This window comes from Quercus suber, unplaced genomic scaffold (genome assembly GCF_002906115.3).
Source record: "Quercus suber isolate HL8 unplaced genomic scaffold, Cork oak 2.0 scaffold_412, whole genome shotgun sequence".
Lineage (NCBI taxonomy): Eukaryota > Viridiplantae > Streptophyta > Magnoliopsida > Fagales > Fagaceae > Quercus > Quercus suber.
Window position 1 is genome coordinate 205,420 of NW_027069863.1, and position 25,035 is coordinate 230,454.

A 25,035-nucleotide genomic window follows, 5' to 3' on the forward strand; every position below is an offset into this window, starting at 1 on the left:
TATTTTTCTTTTATATGAACATAAATGTCTAAATAAGAGAATTAGTTTTTAATAAATGCTAGGTCCACAACATTTTCACAACAAGTCATAGGTGATAAGCTGTTATTAGTTTTAAGTTGAATCCACAACTTAAATTATTTTTTTGCCAACCAGTAACAACCAATAACAATCAGCCACTTAAAATTTATTGTAAAAATGTTGTGAACATGACATTTCGCTTAGTTTTTACAATGCTAAAACTTATATTATATATTATTTAATACACAACAAGGATTTATCTAATTAACAGGTTTTGGTTCAAAGAAGAATGGTGTTATAATGCAAATAGTATAACTTTATAACATCATTGCAACAAAGAATATTAGAAGTACAGTTGATATATTAATGAATGCAAAAGCCCCACTAGTCTTCTCCCCTAGGTTCATCGGTGGAATTATATTAGACATAGAAAAACGAGCTAAAATTTACTGACTCAGCTCGAACTCGAATTTTTTGACCTGACCCAAATCCAAAATTTTTTACCAAAATAAAAAAGGGGACAATCCTTCAAAACTCCTTTTGAACTAAGTATTTAGTAAACTAATGAATGCATTAGTTTATCACAAAGAAAATATGTGTGAGACATTTTGGAAGAAATTGACTTGTTAAAAAATAATGTTCTAAAACAAAAGAGACCGATATGGATCCTAATGTCAAATTGTGCATGGATCAAAGGGACTTGTTATCTAATCCTAAAAGATATTTCCATTTGATTGGCAAGTTGACTTATCTCACAACTGCTCACCCAAATATATCATTTGCAATTCGTGTTGTGAGGTAGAACATGGCAACTCCAAGTCTTGGCCTTTTGTTTGAATTGCGAGATATCTTAAAGCACATCCAAGCCGTGGTCTTTTGTATAAAGTTTATGATCACTTATGGGTAGAAGCTGTTATAGATTTAGATTGGCCAAGATCACCCGCAAACAGAAGATCCAATACTAGACGTTTCACCTTTTTTAGAAGGAAATTTGATTACTTTGAAAAGTAAGAAACAAAATATCATATCCAGATCTAGTGTAAAGTGTATAGATCCATGGCACATACATCATGCGAGTTTATGTAGATTAAGTATTTACTCGGGGTATTAAGATTTGATGTGAAGTTGCTTATGACTATTTATTGCATCAATTAAGCAACAATTCACATTTCCTCCAATCCTATGTTCCATGAGCGAACCAAACATTTAGAAGTATATCGTCACATTGTCTAAGAGAGTGAAAAATGGTGTAATTGCTAACCCCATGTATTTCTATAGAAGCCCAATAAGCTAATATGTTTATCTAGACTTTGTTTAACATTATAAAGTTAAATTTTTTCAACCATGAGTTAGCTTTATTCCGTGCCAAATTTGCTTGTAATTCAGCATTTAGAAACCATGTATTTAGGTGGGAATAATGTAAGGGTTGTGTGTGAGAGAGTGTGAAGAATTGATCAAGTGTGTGCATCAAGAGGCTTCTCGTGACCGACTCGCTAGTGGTGAATCGACAGAATTTGTCACACGTGTGGAGCATGCAGGAAGTTAAAGGGTCAGGACAGCTGGATCACTACAGGACAAAAAGTATAGTTTGGCCATTGTATTATCTGGCGACTGGAACTCACAACTTGTCCCAGTTGCGAGTGACTTGCCAGTGCACCCTGTTTTGCAGAAAAATGACTTTTCACATTCCTTCTCATACCCTACTATAAATACCCTTATACCCATGAAATGTAGAAAGTTTCCAGAGAGAATTTTGAGAGATAAAACCCTAAAGAACAGCAAGATTGATTCATCAACAATCTTATACATTTGATTCTCCAAATTCCTCTACTCTTACCCTATCCATTGTCATACCCTTGAGAGGATCTTTAGCCAAATCCTTACCTCACCATATTCATATCGGTGAGAAGGTTCTTGGTGTTTGGGAAGCAGTTCAAGAGAGAACCAATTCATTTTAGTTGATGCAATGGGCTAATTGCGGGATCCAGTAAGTTAGAGAAGACAAGGTTAGGCTTAACCCTGTTGGAGTAAGAAACTTGGAGGACTTAGGTGCATCGGGAAGATTAGGCTTAGGGGGTCTATTGCTATTCATGTATCCCAACTGATTTTCTAGTAGATCATTTTACCGCTTAGAGGGCGGCGGAGAGGTTTTTCATCGAGTTCTTTGGTTTCCTCTTCAATAACACATGCCGGTGTTATCTTGCGTTTGCTTCTCTTTATCCCTTACTCTTTGCTCTTAATTACTGCTGAGTTGTGATTTAAATATGGCTTAGAGTAGTTTGTTTATTTGGGTATAGCTTATATTTATCATTCTGTATATATATTATTTGAATATAAGCTTGTGTTAGTAATTTTGAATTTGGGGGTCTAAACATTCACAAGTGTTTTGCACACTAAGTGAGCATTCAAATACTTTTTTGGATTTAATAGGTAAGAAGTTGGGATTGTACGATATGCACATCCCTACGAGAAGGGGGAATGTTATGAGGTAGTATTAGGTTAGGGAAAAATAGTCAAATTATTGTAATCACTTGCAAATATATAAATAATTTTTGTGTATAGGGTAATCTATGTCTATACATATCTAAAAGTTGAAATATAGTATTTATTGTTACTACACTCATGTTGAGCCACATCAATGGTCACATTATCCACTTATTTCCTACCATTTCTCTCTTATTTTTTTGACTCTTTTTATTTATTTATTAATTTTGTAGTTTATGGTCATATTTTATCAAACTTTTCCCTTTCCTTTTTATCTTTTCATTTCCCCACTACTATCAAACATAATATCACTCTTCTTTATACATTCCTCTTCCTTTTATTTTAACTCTTTTTTCTTTTTCTTTTTTAAATTACAATTTCATTAGACTAGAAAGGAAACAAGCTGAGGGATCTCCCTTACAAACTGCCTCAAGTTAGGAGAGGAGATTACCTTTGGAAAAATAGAAGGGGTGGTTAGAGTTCAAAGCAAATCTAGCAGCTTCATGCACTGCAGATTTGGAAGACCTCCGAACCCAACAGAAATTACAAGACAAAAAACTGCAAGATAGACTACGAATGTTGCAAATGAGATTTTTTTTTTCTTCCTCTATTAATATTGTATAATGTAGAATTTGTTATTTGAAATTTGCTAAAGACAATATATTAGGATTAGTCGTCTCAAAAAGAACTAGATTTACTTAGCCAAAGAGGTATTCTAACACCCAAAAATTTTCTCTTTTAAGCCAGTTTTTCCTCTTTCCTGGTTGCATATAAACTCATCTACCCAAAGTAGTATGGCAAGAAGTAATTAAAAAGAACCACCAAAAGAAGGAAGAAAGTTGAAGAGTGAGAACATCCCTTTTTGCAGGCAAAACATACATTCAATAAATGGGAGAGAGAGGTAAAAAAGGAGTAAGCAAATTTATAGGAATAAAAATGGGGAGAAGAAAGGGTAGAAGAAGGGAGAGGAATGGTTTTAGGAAGAGTAAAGGTAAGGTAGACAATAATGGGGACAAGATGAGCCCAAGAAAGCGATGAGAAGAACTGGTGGAAGAGTAACAAAACAATAACGGGGAAAAGAAGAGTCAGAGAGGGAGAAGAAGGGTTGATGGAAGAGTAACGTTAGGATAGAAAAGAACATGGTGTAAATGAGCCAAAGAAGAGAGGGGAATCATAGGAAGACGGGTGGCTAACTTGGCACAACAAAGTTAATTATTAATCCTCAGTTATTATATATTGCATAAATAGATGTAGGTTGTATTTGCCATTAACTTAAAAAGTTAGCTTTTTTTATTATTTAATTTATTTTTACTACTATTTAGAGATCCCATTACACTTTTTGATACTATTTATAGACCCTATTATACTATTTCAACTATCTTTTAGCTTTATTTACGATACTTTCAGCAAAAAATTTTCAATTTCAACTAAATAAGTTGTTCCCAAACGGACTCGTAATATTGGTATTCAGTGGTAAAATTTCTCTAGGTAATTATCACATGTTGCACTACACTCGGAATATTACAAATAAAACTTACTTTTTCCTTCCAAGCTTCTGTTTTTGGTTTAACAGGAAATCTAAGTTCACCAAAAAACTGATATTGTAGATCAAGGGGTTTCATTCTCTCGTCTGTTCCAGAATAGCCAGCATGACTTGACTCTGCCCAACTACATGAGAAAAATAACAAATGGATAATAAAGGTATTTGTACATTAATATAATCTAATTAAGGAGATTCCCAAATAATTTACCTAGAAATCGCATCCTTCATTATGTCTCTAGTGACAATTTCTAGCATGTTCAACAAGACAATTACAACCTGATTCTTGTCTTCCTTTTTATTCGCCAGCTGTTGAAATTATTCTGAGTTCAGTTATGATTTGTATCAAATTTGAGTGAGCAGAAAAAAGTGAAGATTATCTGGAGAAACTATTACCAAATATTCAATGAGCTTAATAAATTGTTTATGTAGGCTAGGGAGAGCACTCATATTCAATTCCTTTATCAAATCATCCTTTTGTATATGATCATCAACCTTGAAGAAAATTTCATTTATAATCCTAGACAGAGAAAACCATCAAAAAAATAACATAATACATTAGACAGATGTAATTATACTCTCTCTCTTGCTCTTTTGAATATATATATATATATATATATATATCAGATGTAGCAAACTCACACTTTTTCACGTTCTCCGAGAACCAGAGAGTTGATTACATTTTTAAATGTAGCATAGCATTCCCGAACAGCAGCATTCATGTAATTATCTACTTTTAATCTCATTTTCAATTCACTGTCTCTTCCATTGCTCGCTCTAGCCATATCCAATGCCGTTGGAACCTACACAGCAATTACAGGTTTAATACATTTAGAGGTTTTAGTGAAACTAATGGAAGAATTTTAACTCAGGAGTAGTTTAACCTTGCTAGCAAGCAAAAACAGAGGCCATTGGATAAGATCTAGATCACGGTTGGCCCAATATGGAACAAGCAAAAAGTTCATTTCCCTGCAAATTTTAAGTTTAAGGTTTTGATTCTCGTGTTCAGATTTGAAAGTAAATAAATAAAGGGTTTCGTTTGCCGATACGTGAATAGTGTGAAACAATATTTTTTCCATAAATAAATACATAAAAGAAGCAAAACAAAACAGAAGTTTCACCCCTAGAATCAAGGAAAACATAGCCCAATGTGGTATAGCCATATTACCAGTTAGTTATTAGGTCCCCATCTCTAAAACTACTGATTATACTGTTCCACAATTCAGCAAACTTTGCTGCCTCCTTCTCGTTAATAGATGAGATCTGAAATAGGTGGCCAACTCTTAGGACTCAAAAAACTACCTTCGTAGGCATCAAAAGAAACAGGTGCTAAATTGTGTTAATCAGTCATTATAGATTATATATAGTTCCAATAAAAATAAAAATAAAAACCTTTTCAAATTTGTAAGAGAAAGTGCCATTTGTTCCCTCCTTGGTTTTCTCATTATTTTCCACTGGAATTAAGCAGGCATTAAAAGCACCCGGCAGTGATTGGAATCGAGACCTCAGCATTGCCAATGTTTGAATCTGAGAAAGAAAACATTGGGTGAGTGTAGTATATAAAGATACTACAGAATGTTAGAGAATAATCAAATTAAGTGACTGCATGCGTCTCGATCAATAGCTTAATTTATTTAAATTAAGGGTACTTTTATTAGATTGTAATAGGTACTTTAATCACAGCTGGTTCTACCATATAAGCAAGAGAGGCATTCGCCTAAGGCCCCAAGTAAATATAAGGCCCCCTTATTTTAATCAGTACTGCTATTTCTTTCATTGTAATAGTATTAGTGTAGCCTAAATATTAGCCCATAACAAAATAATATTTTTTTTATCAAAAGAGAAATTCTACGTTCACAATATTTTTCACAACAAAATTTTAAGTAGCAAGTTGTTACTGGCTATTACTGGTAATTAAAAAGTAATTTCAATGGTGGATTCAAATCAAAACTAGTAACAACTTAACATCTAGGATTTGTTGTGAAAATGTTAAGAATGTAGCACTTCTAAAAATAAAAAATAAAGAGCAATACACAAAAAATTTCACAACATTTTTCACAACAATTGAGTTGACAAACTTTTACTAGTTTTTATTTAGATCCACCACTAACACAACTTTTTTTACTTACCATTATTAATCTGTCGTATCAACAGGTACGAAAATTTTGTCTAATTTTTTATGTTTATAAACTTTCTCAGAAAAAAAAAAAATTCAAGGTTTTTCATGTTAATTAGTAATTTTGCATTTAAAACAAAAGAATAGAGTTTAACCAATATTTAATTTTTTTTTTAAATCATTTTTAAATATATTAAAAGCCTCAGTTCTTTTTTCGCCTTAGGCCCTAAATGGTGGCAGTTTTTAGCCCGCCGCTATAGACCAAAAGTGCCACTAAATGGCAGATCTATTGCAGTGCTTTTTGTTCCTGCCGCAACATTGATGGGATTAACCGCCACAATAGCACCCACCGCTAAAGGTCAAATATACCTTTAGTGGTGCTTTTTTGGGCTTTTGCGGCGGTTTTGGCCCGCCGCAATAGTACATTTTTTTTGTAGTGATTATCATGAAACTTTCATTTTCCATACCCCTATTAATTATAATATTTACTAGGATTTAGCTCATCCCATTATTTAATAGTTTTCTTTTATGGATAAGTTAGTTATACCTCGGGCATGAAGCTTCCTTTATTAATGGTAATTGGAGTACTATGCTATATTGGGAGACTCACATTATAAATGGTTGGTGATCCAGTCTTGCAAATTTTTAAGTAGGCAACAATTAGTTCTATTAAAGATCATTAGAATTTGTAAGCCATGGGTATGCTACCTAGATTCTTTGTTGCGGTTGCATATTCTAGGGAGAGCTATGGCCTTGTGTTGATTTGCTGGGAGTTTTGGAATATATTCATGTATATTATGGAGGCTCATGATTTGTAGTTCGTTTTGTTTGCATATGTGTTATAGAGTTTTGACTTATAATAAGGAGATCTTAGCATGTCAATCAATTTTTTTATCACATGGAAATATTGTTTACTTCATGTGAAAAAAAAAATTCCTAGTCTCTTGATTGTCTATTTTTCTAATGCTTTGGACTATTTTGGATTTGAGGCATGACAAAGGGAGTGGTTGATATATTTATAGTTAGGCTAAAACCCATAAGCTTAAGCACTTTAGGTCAAATGTTGTTCTTATATGTTATATTAACTATTCAATTGAAATCTGTTCAATATGGTTATCAAAATCGTGATCTAGATCAGATCGTACAATGCTACCATCTTATGATCTCACATGCCCAAAATGATTTGGATCATTTAAACTATTCAAAGATTGGTGGTAGGATTGTACAATCCTAACGATCCCTACATGATCCTAGTTTCTATCAATTTCTTGAGCCAAATAGGAGACTCAAATGAAAAATAATGTCCCAATTAATAGAGCCCATTTTGATGTTCTAAGTTTGATGAGAAGAAAGAGAGATAAAGATTTTACAAAATCTAGCCAAAACAAACCCACCACAATCATACCTACATGTTTGTGAGATAAAAAGATGAAGATCAAAAAGTGAAAGAGATAGCACAGATCTTTATTTGATGTAGCCATTGATGCTTCATAGTTCATAGATTTTCAGACAAAACCCTTGGATGAAATGGAGAAGGACTAAAGGAGGAGAAGCCGAAGTACAAAAGAGAGGGTTTAAAGTAATAAAGGAAGAAGGTGAAGAAGAAATTAGAAGGTAGGAAAGGTAGGGTAGGTGGGATTGGGGTATGGGAATACAAAAATTCTAAGACCATATAATAAACCACAACTCTTATCACAATTATACATGTGGCAGCCTATGAGTGGTAGAAAAAAAAGTTGTAGATCAATGTGAAAGTGACCTGTAACCAGTCACAGTCTGCCACGTAAGATAATTTTAGTATAAGTTGTAATTTTTTATGTAGTGCTAGAATTACTCATAGGAATATCATGATTAAAAGATTTGGACCTAGAAGTGCCACGTTTTGTGTTTTTAATTTTAATGATTAGGTTTTTTTTTTTTTTTTTTTTTTTTTTGAGGACAGTTAGCTTTTTTCTCATGATATTAGACTATTACATATTTGACTATCAACGTTTTCCAATATTCAAATTGAATAAGTCTAGTGCCACAACTCGGTGGAAGGGTGAGTTGTGCCACAAGTTGTGGCACTAGACTTATTCATTCAAATTGGAAACTTAACTCTTTTTTTTATTTAATGCCACTTATAATGGTATGGTTTAGCATTTTTCTAATTTAAGCTTTCGTTTTTTTTTTTTTTTCCTTTTTCTTTTTAGACATAACGATACATCGTACATAGTTTATAACTTATATCATATTGGTAGTATAGACGTAATGATACATAGTATACGAATTATATCCTATTGTTGGTATAGATATAATGATACATGGTACACAAATTATATCATATTGATGCAATTATTATTATTATAATTTTTTTGGAGAATGTATTATTTATGTGATTATTTAATCTATATAATCACTACAAATATGTTTTTTTTTCTTCTCCCCGACACACGCACCAAAAAAAATCCCACCCTGTCCACACCCATCAACCAACACCTACAGCGAAGCATATGTCAAAAGATTGATGAATTTGAAGTGTTCTGTCTATGAAAACAGGTTGATAATACTTTTTTTTTTTTTTTGTTAACCTCTTTTTTTTTTTTTTTTCTTTTCACTAATAATTTACCTATATTTTTCATCTTGAATGTAAAAATAGATTAGATCCTATAATTGTAATAGGTGATGGGTGAAGTGTGTAGTATTCATCTATCCATTAAACAATATTCCTCACTATAACAAAGATCTTAAATTAAAGATACTGACTAACCTCTCCAAGCCGGAAAATCGCACCATATATACCCCCAATATCGTGGAGAAGATAGCATACCAAATCTGAGTATCCATAAAGTAGACCTGAAATAGTTGGTTTCATTAGAAAATCACATTAAAACACGGCAAAAGAATTAATGAGACGGACAGACACTAGGACGAACATAAACTTACAATAATTATCGGAGCCCAAAGGGCAATCACAATACCAATGTTGTTCCTAGCTGCAAACAGAAACAGATGATTTTACAAACCTTTTTCCAGAATGTAATTTAAAATAATAAATTAATAATAATAAATAAATAACCCAAACTCAGAATATTACCCTGAGGGAAGAGCTCTGGCCCCTGAAATGTTGTTACTTGAACTTGCATGATAAGTTTTGTTGGACCCACAAGAGGCCTAATCTGCGATAACGAAAATTTTCAGACGGATTCAACCTTCTCTAAGTAGACAATAATGCATATCATGAATACATAGAGCAACAATTTTCATTACAAAATGTATAAAATCACCATTGGAATATTTAGAATATTTAGGTTACATGAGTGACCAGACTAAGTTGTCACCATTGGAATATCCCACATCATATTGTAATCAATTCTCTCTCTCTATATATAAATAATTAATGGATTGAGGGTTGCACATCTAAGAATTTCAGCTCCTCATATTAGTGGTAAATTATCATCTTATTTGAGAGAAAAAGTGAAGAGTGGGGTGATTGCTACCCATATGTCTGGATAGGGGCCCAATATGCTAACATATTCACAAAACCATTCAACGAGACTTTTTTTTTTTTTAAACAAGACTCATTTAGATTTCGATATGTAAGAGCATTCATATTGGAGGTTGTAAAACCACTAAAAAAAACTATTTTACTACCTCATCATAAAAATCATGTTATCATGTTACGTCGGAATTGCTATGTCTGAAAAAAAAAAAAAAAAAAAAAAAAAAAAAAAAAAAAAAAAAAAAAAAACGGCTTTCAACTACATTGAGATTACTAAAGCAACTATTATTTAATTTTCTCTCTCTGACGAACAATGAAGGTGAAGTGGGTTTGTGGCTGGTCGGCTCTGTGTAATGCAGAAGTAGCAAGTTTGCTAGGAGTGGGTTTGCGGCTGGTTAGATCTAATTAATGCTTTTCAGTTTTGGTTGATTTTGTGTTTTAGTTATGCGGCAATGGCGGGCTACGAGTGTCTGTGGTGACGATGGTGGGTTGTTGGGTTTTGTGGTGGTTGTTAAGGTGGGTTTATGGTAGTTTTTTTTTTTTTTTTTAATTAGAGTTGTGTGGTTATGGGTTTTGTGGTGGCTGGCTATGTAGTGGTGTTGGCTGGTTGCCATGTTGTGGTTGATTTTTATGGAGTTTTGTGGTGGTTGTTAATAGGTGTTTATATTATTTTAATGGTGATGTGTATGGGTTCCAGTTAACTCAACTGGTAACGTTTCTGATGGTTGAATATGAGATTTAGGGTTCAATCTCCGCCTCCACCAAAACTGATTACCATCTAGTACCTTAGGTATCCTTTTTAAATTTAGACACCTGTCTCACTAAAACTCAATTACCAGTGTTAACACAATCTATTTATCTGTCTCTTTCTTTTCACTTTTGTTTCATTTTTCCNCAATGAAAAATTTCATGTACTCAAGGATCTAAAAATGACCATACCCCCATGTTTGGAATCCAACAAAAACCATCATGTCCTAACAACCAAAACAAACCCAATCCCCAAACCCACATAAAATCAAACAAGGAGAAGAGAAAAGATAAATTAAAGAAAAACTAAAGAACAAACAAAGAAAGAGAAGAGGACGAGGAGGACGATTGGCAGCCACCGCATCACTGCTGTTCTTCCGATGGTGGCAGAGCTTGTGGGTTTCAGGCTTTCAGCCTTGGGGGCTTAGGCTAGACTTCAGCGAGAAGAGCGAACCCAAAAGAGACCATGAGAGTGGCTAACGGTGGCCTGCTGTGGCTGCCCTTGACAGCAGCCATGGAGATCCGACGGTGGAGAGATCTTCAAGTTTGAGATGAGAGTGAGATGATGGAGCGATATAGTTAACAGAATTAGAGAAAGAGAAGGTGTTAACACCGTAAGCTAAGTTATTTTAATAAGACAAATTGCTGAATTTTAGAAGGGATACCTAAGGTATCTATGTTTTTCCCATATACATATATACTCCATCTTTTTTTTCTTTTTCTTTTTTTCTTTTTTTGAGAAAATATATACCCCATCTTGATCAAAGGGATGAATGTGTAAGTAATAGTTTTTAAGTTGTGGAGCAATTATTTGGTCGTTCGATATTGTGGGTCTGTAAAAGATATGTGTATTAGAGTGAATTAATCTTTTAACTCTAAATACAATTATACATTACTGTTGACAACCATAAAATTCTATATTAAATCTGTGATTATATGGTCAATAAATCCATCCATTATTTCAATTATTAGCACCTATTTGTTCGAAGGAAAATGTTAGAGATACAAATTTCTTTTACAAAAACTTTTACAAACTGCTATGTTATAAGTGATTATTGGTATATAAAATAGTGATATTATTAATGGGTCTAAATGAGAACTAGTAAAAAGTTGGTCACAACAACAATTTGTAAAAAATGTTGTAAAATAGTTTGTAGCTATAGCATCACTTTTGTTTTTTGTTTTTTTTTTTTTTTTTTTCTTGGAGAAAAGCATTACTCTTGTTTGAAACATATGATTTAGATAAATAAAGGCATAACATTACTATAAATAACAACTACAAAAAAAAGAAAAAAAAAAAAAAAGAAAGAAAGAAAAGGACATAGCAGTAAGGGTCATATGTTCTGGGGATAGATAAGCGAAATACCTCTATATAGTAACTGAATGCTAATTTTGATAAAATCAGGAGAACCCAAAACAGAGCGTACCTAGAAATTAGAAGCTGATCAGTAATAGAATTGATGAATCTCATTCAAGACATACTAACAAAAAACAAAAAACCCAACTCTCTGCTCTTGCTGTTGGGTATGCTTTAAAAATTATTGGGTATGTTCAAATTTCAAAACTTAAGTTGAAAAGCCCAAGCCCATGCTCTAGAATTCCACAATTATCTCCTTTTTCCTTAGCAACAGGTCAGCCAGCACTTCCTCCTCTTTAGCAGAAAATACACAATGACTTGCGGCATCAATGGGAAAAAAAAATTCCAATAATATCTCCTTTCTGTTTTCACCCGAATCACCTTTGATTACTTCCTCTTATTAAGAGCCTAAGAACTTTCAAGTTCTCTGTATTACCGTTGGAATGTGAGGATTACCTAGTTGAGGATTCTCTCTCTCAACGCGCCAAAAGTATAGCTATTTTCCTTCACTATGTTCATGAGTTTATGCATATATGATTAGTTGCTAAAGATCAATAGAGACACTTCCATGATATTCTTCCTGTTTGTCTTATATTAGAAAACTTTCTCTCTGGGCATTTGAGACAAGTTTGAAACTCTGTTTATGAGTGCACACCATCAGAGTTGCTATTGTACCTAGAGAGCGACTGTTCAGCTATTTGCATTGAAAAAATCATTCCACTGGGGCAAAATCGCTTCTTAATGACAATGGAGTTAGCTCCGCGCCCCTCCCAACAGTTCGATAAGCTTCTATTTCTTTGCTTTCTTATTTTACAGCACTGATATATCATTAAATCTTAATTGTATTTTGTTGATTAATTTGAGCAACCTTGAAACTATTTTTCCAACACTTACTTGATAAGAGAAATCGGCTTCTCATCCATTGCCCTTCCAACAAACAGCCGAGGCTGCAAGATATCAAAATAGTGAAAGAAAGAAAAATAAAATTTGGTAGAGCTACTGTACAGACTGAAAAGAAATTATACAGCTAGCTAAAAATCAGCTTCAGGTATCATATCCATAGGCCTGTATAAAGTAACGGCTTTTTAGCTTTAATCACAACTATCCATTTAAAAAGCTTAAAAACATGCATCGGCATACCTGAGACCACCACATCATGAGCACCACAATCTTATTGTTGGACCTTCCAAGATATCGGCGAATGAATGGGAACAAAGACAACACTGTGGAGAGCATATTTGGTGATAAGTAAATGAGGACAGCCAACATGAACAAAGAAGGTGAACGCGGACTATTGCTGAAGGTCTTGATGGTCTGTGCAAACCCAGGAGGAATTTTCCAAATATAAGCATAAGTTACTGGTAAAACTATGAGCCATGCTGCAGCAGAAACAGCTTTCCAAATGTATCTTAGCTTGACATATATTGGCATGCTGTGCCTCGCTTTCCAGCTCAGGATTATATCAAGGACAGCTGCAATATTACCCCCAAAAAATTTATATATGTGTGTGTGTGTGTGTGTGTATTACAAAGAATAAATGTATGTCGAGTGTATGGTAGGCTTCTCCATATTACTGAGTCATTAGCCCGAACTTTTGGCAAAACTAAAATATGCTTGAAAATGAAACTGAAAAACCTAGAAAGATTAGAGAGAGAGAGAGAAACGCGCGCCATGCCCATGTATTGAAGAGGGGACACAGTAGCACTCAAAGCTAAGAAGGTGAAAAAGAAAAAATCAGTAAGATCCAATTAATATAGCTCGTCCTTCTTATGCCCTAAATCAATCATCTTCTTGGTCTTGTGGTAATAAAAAAAATACATGAATTGAAATAAAAGGCGATGGGAAATGATAAGGTTTTTAGTAAATTGACTAAAAGAATCAAATTAAAGGGAACATATATTAGTGTTTGGGACTAACTTATGAGGAATCTAACTCTACTGACCCAACTTATATGCTCCACACTATACTCCACCAAAAAAATCAATCCATGTGGATATTATTTATTAAACATAAATAGAAGAGTTAAGCAAAGTCAATCTCCTCAACCTCCCAACTCACATTCCAAACCCAAAAAAAAAAAAAAAAAATTCACAACACCACCATCAAAATACCCAGCCACCATTGGATTCCACCACCAATTCCACTACAAGAGAAGATGACGAGATTGAATCTTGTCAACCACCTACTCCTATTCCAATACAACCAGCGCTAGTGTTAGAGAAGATGACAACCCTAATCCATTCATTGAGACAACTTATTTACCCACAGTTGTCTTCTTGGCCAAAAATCCATTAACAACCCCCCCCACCCCAAAAAAAAAAAAAATCCCAAAGCAAAGGATAGAAAGAAAGGGATCCCATCAGTTAACTTCTGTTTTATACACCATATAAAGCAAAGGAGCCCACAAATCTCTTAAGTCCAAATTGGTACAATGGAGTTGGTTTCTGTGCAAGAAACAATCTCATATGGGTTTTGGGAGAGAGAATAAAAAAAATCAGGGGGGTGTCTTTAATTTCACGGAAGCCTGAAGAAAGCACACACGATACTCTCTTTGATGAACAGAAACTAAATTGCTAGTTTTTGGGTAGTAAACCTCAAGTCCACAAGGGGCTCCCTAAATCCACTAGGAGATAAACTAGAATCCACCGGAGAAAGTTTAAGAAAACACTGAAATTTTATAATAATAGTCTGTCTTGCCTTTGACGACTACAAAACATATAAATATTGAGAAAAACGTTTAAAACTTTAATTTACATTAATTACGCAATTAGGTGACAAAATACTGAAATTTACCAAAAATGGAAAAATTAAGTTTAATGCAGAATCATAACTACTACTAATCTTAAAAGTTGTCCTAAAACAAGTGAGATCTTACTCTAACTTTTGAGCAAAAAGTTACTAAAGAAAAAAAAATTACTATAAATAGCAAAAACTCAATTTTCGAGACCTAATGAAGGAATTTTCTATTTTCAGGGGGAACCTCATTGCAAAGCCATGATTATTGCTCAGAAGACCGTTTCACTTCAGTTAGCCAAATTTCATGCAATTCCGACTTCGAGGCTCATGATTTCTACTAGTGCTTTTTTGTCTTGCACAATGATTTCAGGCATGTGTGAGAGTCCAGAAAGGTCATGACGGTCTGTTCTACATCAAGCTTGATCATTGAGGCTTGCAAACTCTTTTCTTTTCTGTAATATCACCCTCCTCATCTTCTCCAACTTTGGCTCTGGTGGTGGAATCAGGTGGTGGCTAGGTATTTTGATTGTGGAGCTTCGATTTATTTTAGGTTTGTAATGTGAGTTGGGAGGTTGAGGGGATTGATTCCATCTAACTCTTTCGTTTGTATTTAATATATAATGTTCACATGTCTTAACTTGACAGGTGGAACATAGAGTGGAGCATATAAGTTAGTACAAAAGATTTAGACTCACTTATAAGCTAGTTTTTTGTTTTTCAGCTTTTATATATAGGTTTTAAAACTTTTTTTTTTAAGTACAAATATACTTTATAGCACACTTTTAACAAAAAAATTTCAATAAAAAGCTAAATAAGTTGTTCTCAAATGTAGAAAGTTAAATGTAATCACTTGGTGCGATGAAGAACACATTTCCCAATAATAGGCCAATAATAACCATCAAATAAACAATATGGTGTTTAATAGGGTGCAAATCAGATAGGATCATAGGAGACGTAATCTAAGAAGCAAGAAAACGGGCATGATGCAACACAAGACACGTTAATTCTTAAAAATTAGGACTCAGCTCGACATGGCACGACTTACACGTGTCAATTAATTAATATTATAAGTATATTTTTGATTTTAAAATATGTTTTATGCAAGGATTTTGTTAATGAGTTCTCAAAGAGCACAAATTAAGGTTCATTTAATACTCAATAAAATGTTATTTTTTTAAAAATAATTATTAAATTCATCATTTTTTTAATAATTTAATTTTTTAGTACAATACATCATTTATCATGATATTATAAGTGATTTTAAGTTCAATCATGGTCTCCGGTACTAAGAGGTTCACTAGAGGACGACAGCAACCAAGTTGATATATTGGCCATGTCCCCAAAAAAAATAAAAATAAAAAATCGTTAGACACCGCGTGGACATGCTAGTAGCCATGTTCAAGGTGTGTTTGACGCGGACACTAGGATTTTTTCCATGACCGCCGTGCTTCTTACGAGGTGAGAGTTAATATGCCACCTCGTAAACTAAAATATATTGCTAAAAAATATATATTGTTTTTTTTATTTAATGAGAATATAATTATAAATTTATATTAATTTTATCTTTTTATTTTTTTAACAAAATAAATAAATTTTTCATTTCTTTATATTTTTATATTCTCAACAAAACACAAATAAAATAAAACTAAATTATTTTTTTTAATTTTTTCTTCATTTTCTATCTTCTCACTTTTTCATTCCCACAAACAAACGTTAACTTATTTAACACCTTATGTTAACAAAGAAAAGTTGATAGTCACCTAAAGTAAGAATTGATAAGAAGTGACCGCAGGCGGAGAAAACGAAGAAAGATATAAAAAGAAAAAGCCAAAAGCCAAAAGATAAAAGAAGACGCAAATGAGGTGAAATTATACCGGATAAAAGGAGAAGACACAAATAAAGTGAAAATTATACCAGCATGTACAGTACAAAATCCACTTCCTTGAATAAAACAAACTGATACCAGACCATGTGGTCATTGGACCGAGTTGTCTATACTGACAATATTAGGTCATAGGTCAATACGATGTCATGTTCACATCAACATCCTTTGTTATCTAAGGAGTTTGTATGTACAAAAGATACCACATCCGATTATATGTACTCAGAGCAAATCTAGGATTTTCTTGTTTGGGAAGGCTAAATTATGTTTGGCTTCCGCACATATACAAATATAAATATTAATATTTTAATATTAGAATATGTCATAATTTTATAAATATATTGTGTATAAAATTAACAACTTCCACATATGTATAATAGTAAGATAATTTTTTAGAAGAATTTATCATTTTTTAAACTTCAATATTATACAAAAATAGTCTAATTTGATATTAAACATATACAAAAAATGAAATAGAGAGAGAAAAAAAAAGCTACCTTGTCTTTATAATTACTAGACTAATTGACAAATTCTATTAGTTTTTAAGAGAATTATTGGACTAACTCAAACATTTGGAGGGGCCAACTTCTATTTTTGTAGCTAAATATTTAAATTTTTTAATACTTATGAATAATATAAACTAATTTTTTTTTTTTTTTGGGGGGGGGGGGGGGGGAGGGGGTGCGCAGATTGCTGTTGACACTACCTCTCCTTCAGATCATGCATGTGAGGCAGGGAATCCTCTACCTCTAGCCACTAGTATTACTAACATTGGAAAAGGGTGAACCCTGAATCATTTGTTCATGGATGCGAATGGATTCAGTCAAATTGAGATTGGATTCGAAACCGAAGGTCCAGGATTAGAGGTTACAAAATGTGGGGCCCGTTGGGCATACAAGAAAACATTGAAGATCTGAACCAAACTATGCATGGGTGCGGCAGCAGCAGCTGTAGCATCACTCCTTATGAAAATGATTTGGAAGATTCAGCAAAAGATACCAAAACTGAGTGAAAGCCATGATGAGTATGATAGGGATGAGAATGGAACTAATGGAGAAGGTACCTCTAATCTAATTGAAAGATTCATTCCACGTTTAAGAAATTGGATTGGGAATTTAAGCACCGAAGGACAATGTAACAATGATTGAGAGGAAGAGAAATCCCAGTGAAAGTGGTGGCTTTGATGAATCTATACAGCTGAATTTTTTGTAAGTCACCGATATCTTTCTCCCTTTTACAGATTTTTTTCTGTAGCTTTATATTTCATTTTTCGTTTTTAAATTCATTGGCATATATGCTTTCATTTGAGTTTAGTAATTTGTGATTCTTATTTCTGCTAGTTTCCCCATACTGGATACGATGAAGTTGTTGGACTTTGTAGTTTATTGATGAGGAGAAACTGTGGCATTGTCTGGATCAAAGAAGATATCTGCAACAGATAGCACACTCATGATTATTAATTTTGTGGGGTAAAGTAGATACTCTTGTTGTTCTCTTGGTATTCAAAAGGAAAGAAGAAAATTAGGACTGTTTTTCACCAAAGGTTGCCTTCTCTCAGGCCAACCATGTGTTTGTGTTATTTTTTTTCCTCACTTCATCAATCATTTCAAAGGTAGATTCAAGAGATTTTTCCTTTTGCTTCTTCTAATTAGTTTTTATAGAAATAGGTAGATTCAGGCGATGAAATTATTTGCAAAGTTTTCTTGTTGAATACAGTAGACCTTGATTCATTATGCTGTTATATTTGAATACATATGTGANATTAGTATTTTTTAAAAAAAATTAATTAGTTTTGACTTTTCCAATTATACCATTTGATTTTTTTTTTTTTTTTAAACATAGAATCGGTCCTTTTTATTTTGAGTAGGTTATTTAATTTGTATATGTTGGGTAACGTTACTTGTTATAGTTGCATCTGTAGAAAAAAAAAATTTCAAAATTAAAATTAATAAAAATTCTATTTAAGATTTATTATGTCAAAAGAAAGATCAATTGGATTCACCATATTATCAATCGAAAAGAAAATATTATATAGTGAAACTTGAATACAAAAAATTAATTAGTAATTTTGAATTTCAAAAAGCAAGACACCAAAAACACAAGACCACCACTAGTCAATCGGATCAAAAGGGATTTTGCAAGAGAGAAGAGAAGAGGGAGGATTTGTACAAGGAAGAGACAGTGATGAAGGTTGGCAGCGCCGATGATGGTGACACCAGTCAGTGGGTGGCGTCTATAGGTGACACTAGTCGGTGGGTGGCATTGGTGCGAGATGGTAGTGCAAGATGGGTGTGGGAGATGGATTGTGAAAGATGGTGAGAAAGCTAGAAGGGTTGTGGCCTTATGGGTGAGAGAGTTGAGAGATAGAGGGGCAGAGAAGAATCAAGAGATGGAGAGAGAAGAATCGAGAGTGAAAGAGGGGGAGAAAGTGTAAATGTTTTACCTCTGTTTCAAGCGTAAAACATTAACAAACTTTTGTCTTTGGTTTTTCCTTTAACCGAAAAATATTTTACAATTGACCAATTATTTTAATTCTTAACAAACAGTAAAATATGAATTATTTTTCTGAAAATATTTTACTTTAAAACAAAAAAAAGTTAGAATAATATGACAAGATCACAAGAGTATCCCAAAACAAATATAAAATAATAACATGCCAGCATAAATATAACAATAACGAGGATAACTTTAACACAAAAATGTGAAAATAAAATGGAATTTGTTTCAATCAAAACAAGTAATCATACTTTCAAAAGTTCAAGAAAAGACAAGAAATGTGCAGAAAAAAACTGCAGTTAACAGGTTTTCTACCTTGTACAAACTTCAATATTGCAGCAGATATGAAGATACTCAGCACCTTCTTGAAAACATCACCCTCAAATATGGAACTTAATTTCCCTGACCCATTCGAAGCAATGATGACCATCGCCTAAATTTGACAGAATATTGTGAACGTTGTTCATAAGATCAGATAGACATAAAATGAAGGAAACACAAATAGGAAAAGTAGAAGAGGATTACCTGTAAACATAAAATATAAAAGCTCCACATTCTGTTAAAACTTCTAAAGATTTGCCAAAATGAGCGTATTTCAACAAAACCTGTTTTCCCAATCCATTTACTCCCAGTATACGGTTTCTCATCCTGAACATCAATGGAAGAATTTCCACAGTTAAAAATATATTTTTTACCAAAGGACAAAATTTAAATACAATTCCTTATATACGATTCTTTAGATTCTACTCTTAAAAATTTGACATCTACCTATGTGAATAACTAAACAAACGGGGTTTTAACGCAGTTCCTTTTTCTTCTTTTTTTCCCCTCTTATGTCTTTGAGAAAACCCGACTATAGATCTCTCAAAACTTCTCCCAAACAATATCATCAAAAAAAAATTGGCTTCAGAAGGACAAGCATGTAATGATCTTCTCTATTAATCCCATTATTTTCATTAGAAGACTAGTTGATCTGTGCATACTTCGTATCCTAGACAAATGGCTTTTTAAATAATGAAAAAGAAAAGAAAAGAAAAAAAGTAGAAGAAGAAGAAGACGGCCATAGTCTAAGCCTAATAAGTTTGGAACAAATAGCCATTAGAACAGTAATAGCAGCTCCATCACATTCATTTCCAATAACACAAACTAGAGAGAAAAAATAAGGGGCAAAACTACCCTCCCCCTCAAAACCTACTCTGCTACAATTCCACCCAAACCCATTCCTCTACATGCTGCAACCACCTCTATAATCTCCTTCGCATCATCGTTCTCTCCTAGTTAGACCCAAGCGATTGTGCATGAGAAAGCAGATTTAAAGCCAATGGGTTTTCTCACAAAACAGGGAAAAAAAAATATTACAATAGAAAGTTACAGTACTTTAATGATGTTTGTTTAGTTATTCATTTAGACAGATGACAAATTTTTAATAAGAAAACTTAAAGAACAGTATATGAGGAACTTTTCGCCCTTTACCAAAAATCAAGTTGACAAAATTAGTACGGATAAAATGGTTAACTTGCTAGAAAAAACCATTAGACTGAGTGATACATATCGGCCATATGAATCCCAAAATTTTTTTAAAAAAATGTTGATTATTATGTAAATTATAACAATAAGATTGACAAATAAAATGCACTATTGGTAAATTGTGTACAATAGATCTATATAAATTTTTTTTTTTTTTTGAGAGAGAAAAAGAAGTATAATTGAAGAAACAAAATGGACTAGTGTGAAAGTTCAAAATGGGTATGAAACACCCTTGAACATTTAGACCCCAAATTACAAAAATATCAATTCAAGCTTTATATCAAAAAATTAATGTGCGGAATATGATAACAAACTTATAACAGAATTGATAAAACAATCTAAACCAAATATAAACACATCCACAGCAGTAAATATAAGGCAAAGATAAAGAAAAGAAAGATGCAAACACACGGACAACACACAATGTGTTATCGAAGAGGAAACCGAAGTCTTCGGCATAAAACCTCTCCACCGCCCTTCAAGAAGTGATAAAATCCACTAAAGAATATAGTTGGGATACTTAAACAGCAGAAAACCCTCCAAGTCTAATCTACCCAAGTACCTAAGCCCTCCAAGTTTCTTGCTCCAACGAGATTACACCGAACCTATTTCTTCTTTACCTTCCCGGATTCCGCTACTTGACCATAGCATCAACCAATGTATATTGGTTTCTTTCCAAACTGCTTCTCTAAGTACCAAATGGACCTCACAGACGTGGGTATGGTGAGATAAGGATTTGGTAAAAGACCTCTCAAGGGTATGACAATGGAGAGGAATAGAGTAGAGGAATTTGTCTAAGGTAAAGATTGGGGATGAGGCAATCTTGTATTTCTCTAGGGTTTTCTCTCACAAAATTCTCTCTGGAAGCTCTCTCAATATGATGGGTATAAGGGTGTATTTATAGTAGGGTGAGAAGGGAATGCAAAACGTCAGTTTTTGCCAAACAGGGTAATTTGGCAACTTGGTCTCGCGGCTTGTCCAAGTCGCGAGTTCCAGTCGCGACGTAACGACCTGGCCAGCCTAGACCTTTTGTCCTGTAGCGTGACAGGTGGCGCGACCCTTCAGCTTCCCAATGTGCCTCTCACGTGCTAGCTTTTGGCGGCTTGCCAGTCGCGATCCACCCGCGAGCCCTAGCCGTGAATCTCTGTTTTCCTTGCACACTCTTGAACTTTTTTTCACATCTTCTCACACACTACCCTTACAATTTTCCTACCTAAATACAGGGTTACTAAGTGCTAAATTACAAGCAAATTGGTCACTGAATAAAGCCAATTAGGTGGTTGATTAAATTCAACCTTACATAGTGAGATGAGAAGAAGAGTGTCAAGCGAGGCCCTCTATCGGTCTTTGTCTAAAATGAGCCGAACCGAGATGTCAGGCAACTAGGCAAGTCTGACGCAATGTGTTTTTTCTGTAGAAATTCTCCAGATTTTCTAATCTAATTGACATGGTTTCATGTGATCAATAGTCAAGTAGTTTCAACCAATTTTTGAAAGGGTGTTAACATTTATTTAATGTCCTTTTATGATGCCTAGCTATTCATTTAAAATCTTCACTACATCTATAAATTGAGAGGTTGTTCGGTCATTTCATGCAGTTTTTCCATTATTTTATGGGAAATGCTAACGAGTGCCCTTAGGGCACTGGTTAAAAATTCAGTTAAAGAAAATTTTTATGGGAAAAGAAAAAAAAAACAATTAATATTTTGACAGCCTTTTTCATTTCCTATAAAAGTGATATTAAAACTTTCCTATAATGGATTCTTAACCAGTGCCTTAAGGGCACCAGTTAGCATGACCCTTATTTTATTGCAAAACACATTATATAGAAGTTCGTTAGTACTTCTAGAATTACTAGCTATATATCAATAGATACTTAGGCTTTGTTGTATCATGGAGACTAGTTGCTTGTAACCCTTGGCAAACTCTTTGGAGTTGGGGCATTTATAGTCTTAAAGATAGCGACTACAACCTATAAAGACTTCATTGTTGTTCTTCCCTATATACATAATTATCCTCTCTCTCTCATTTTTTTTTTTCTTTTTTCTATTTGAACACAACGAAACAACTCTTCTATTCATTAAAAAAAATCAGATTCATATGTTGGAAAGCACAAAGAGACTAGTCTACTACTATTAAAATTGAAGAAGGTTAACACGGTGGAACAAGCAGAGTAAAGAAGAAAGAAGGAAAGACTAAAGAGAAGTCCACATGTCAGAGAAACAAGAACAAGAAAACAGAAGTGACAGATGTTAGATAGTAATTGGGTGTATTAATAATTAGTTAGTTAATTATTTTGGAGGGAAAATTTGTTAGCCTCTGTTAGCCCCTATTTCCGTGTATAAAAGCATAGGTGATAATTATTTGTAATCACTTTTCCATTTTCATCAATCTAAGAGTAAATTCAGCTTTCCATTTTCTCTCTCTTTTACTCTGTTTTCTAATATGGTATCAGAGCAAGTTTTTTGAGATTTCCTCTTTCATTTTCTTAGTTCTCAAACCGAATTTAGTGCTTCGTTTTTCCTCTTCTTTTCTCATCTATGGCTTCCGATTCCACAACCAACACTCAATCTTAAACTGCACATTCAGTACCTGCTTCAAGTGCAATGATAGCAAATGAATATGCAAACAATCCTTTCTTTCTTCCTACAAATGAAAATCCAGGTCTTATACCCACATCGCAACCACTCACTAGTCTAGAGAATTACATGAGTTGGGCGCAATCTTTGTTTTTGGCTCTAAGTTCCAGAAACAAGTTTGGTTTTGTGGATGGATCGATTGCTGAGCTTGATTCATCTTCTTCATTGTATAATTCTTGGAGTATATGCAATACCACAGTGCTTTCTTGGTTAACTAATTCACTCAGTCTGGATTTGAAGGCTAGTGTTATGTACATCAACAATGCCAGAGACTTGTGGATTGATCTCAAAGATAGGTTGTCTCAGGGTAACACTCCAAGGTTGTTTGAACTTGGGAAGGAAATCGCACATCTTGCACAAGGATCACTTTCAATAATTTCTTACTTTACGAAATTCAAAACCTTGTGGGATGAGTATGCTAATTACCAGCCTTTTACAATCTGTACATGCGCTTGTACTTGTGGTTCTAAGTCTTCTCAACTAGATGCTCATCATAAGGAGCATGTTTTTAGGTTTTTCATGGGACTGAACGATGGTTATGGCCATGTTATAAGTCAGATATTACTGATTGAACCTTTGCCCTCTCTTAGCAAAGTGTGCTCTCTGATCTTGCAAGAAGAGAAAAGGAGAAACACTGGTCAAAACTTCAACATGATTCAGTCAGGTGATTCTACTGCTATGTATGTGAACAATAGCAAAGGTTTTCTTGGTCATCAAGGACAAAAGAATGGAGGTAAAGGTGGTAATGGCAAGAAAGATAGGCCTGTGTGCATTTATTGTGGCTTTACTGGACATATAGCTGATAAATGCTATAAGCTCCATGGTTACCCCCCTGGTTACAAGCCAAAAGGAGGTAACAAGGCCATGGCAAATCAGGTTTCTTCAATGCAAACCACAGGAAGTTGTGGATTTGATCCAAATATGCATTCTAGTTTACAACCTGGTGGTGTGCATTCTGGTTTTTTGGCTGGAGGAGTTTTGCAAGGTACTGGTGTTCAATCAGATTTGGCTTCACAGAACCATATTGGTCATTCTGGTGGAGGTTCTTTTATGCAAGCTAGTCCACAGTTATTACTGTCACAGGCTCAATGTGAGCAATTTCTGAATTTTCTAAAGTGCTATATGGCTGCTGGATCAGGCGATAATGCTCAGACTAGCCACCCAGTTGCGTCTGTTATGACTTCCTACCCTTCCATTCCACATCCTTTACCTTCCACATCATCTTCTCCTTCTACCTCATCAAAATTTTTAGGTAATTCCTTTTGGATTCCACCTAATCTTTCTCATTCTATCTTTGCTGCTCAAGTAGTTGATAGGCAAGCTTATAAATCCAATACTTGGATCAATGATACTGGAGCAACAGACCACATGGTTCATTCTATTACTCAATTGACTGCCATTACCTCAATAGTTCATACCTTTGTCTATTTGCCAAATGGGAAACAGGCCTTAGTCACACACATAGGCACAGTGCATATTTCTTCTACTTTGATTTTAACTAATGTCTTGTGTGTGCCCTCTTTTACATTCAACTTGATTTCTGTCAACAAACTCACAAAATCACTTTGTTGTTGCTTCATTTTTCTTGGTGATTGTTGTTTTATTCAGGACCTTGCTCAATGGAGCACGATTGGTCTGGGTAAAGCACACAATGGCCTATTTCTGCTGCAAGATTTAGGTTGTAGATCTTCTGCATCTGTATTTACTGCTGCTGTCACTTCTATTTCTTCATCAGCTTTATGGCATAGTAGATTAGGACACCCATCTCATTCCAAACTCCAATTGTTGAAGCAACTTGTACATGATGTTAATATCAATAAAATTGCTTCTTCTTGTGATATTTGTCATTTTTCAAAACAGAAGAAACTTCCTTTTACAGCTAGCACTCATGTTTCAACTAATCCTTTTGATTTACTTCATTGTGATCTTTGGGGTCCATTTGCTACAAGCACTGTTGGGTATATTTGCTTAAACATAAGTCTAAAACACAAGTGTATCTTCCACAATTTGCTA

At 33.9% G+C, this 25,035-nt stretch overlaps 1 protein-coding gene across 1 annotated transcript in view; it reads right to left on the minus strand.

The window, feature by feature from the left end:
- LOC112031950 (callose synthase 2) overlaps nucleotides 1-25,035 on the minus strand; it is a 105,012-nt gene that overhangs the window by 42,672 nt on the left and 37,305 nt on the right. Inside the window, 16 exon segments of the mRNA XM_065761438.1 lie at nucleotides 4,041-4,170; nucleotides 4,254-4,351; nucleotides 4,439-4,562; nucleotides 4,685-4,845; nucleotides 4,927-5,011; nucleotides 5,211-5,305; nucleotides 5,435-5,569; nucleotides 8,908-8,948; nucleotides 8,951-8,993; nucleotides 9,084-9,133; nucleotides 9,235-9,316; nucleotides 11,753-11,813; nucleotides 12,638-12,690; nucleotides 12,884-13,215; nucleotides 19,173-19,290; nucleotides 19,383-19,505. Of these exon segments, the coding sequence (XP_065617510.1) occupies nucleotides 4,041-4,170; nucleotides 4,254-4,351; nucleotides 4,439-4,562; nucleotides 4,685-4,845; nucleotides 4,927-5,011; nucleotides 5,211-5,305; nucleotides 5,435-5,569; nucleotides 8,908-8,948; nucleotides 8,951-8,993; nucleotides 9,084-9,133; nucleotides 9,235-9,316; nucleotides 11,753-11,813; nucleotides 12,638-12,690; nucleotides 12,884-13,215; nucleotides 19,173-19,290; nucleotides 19,383-19,505 (1,731 nt within the window).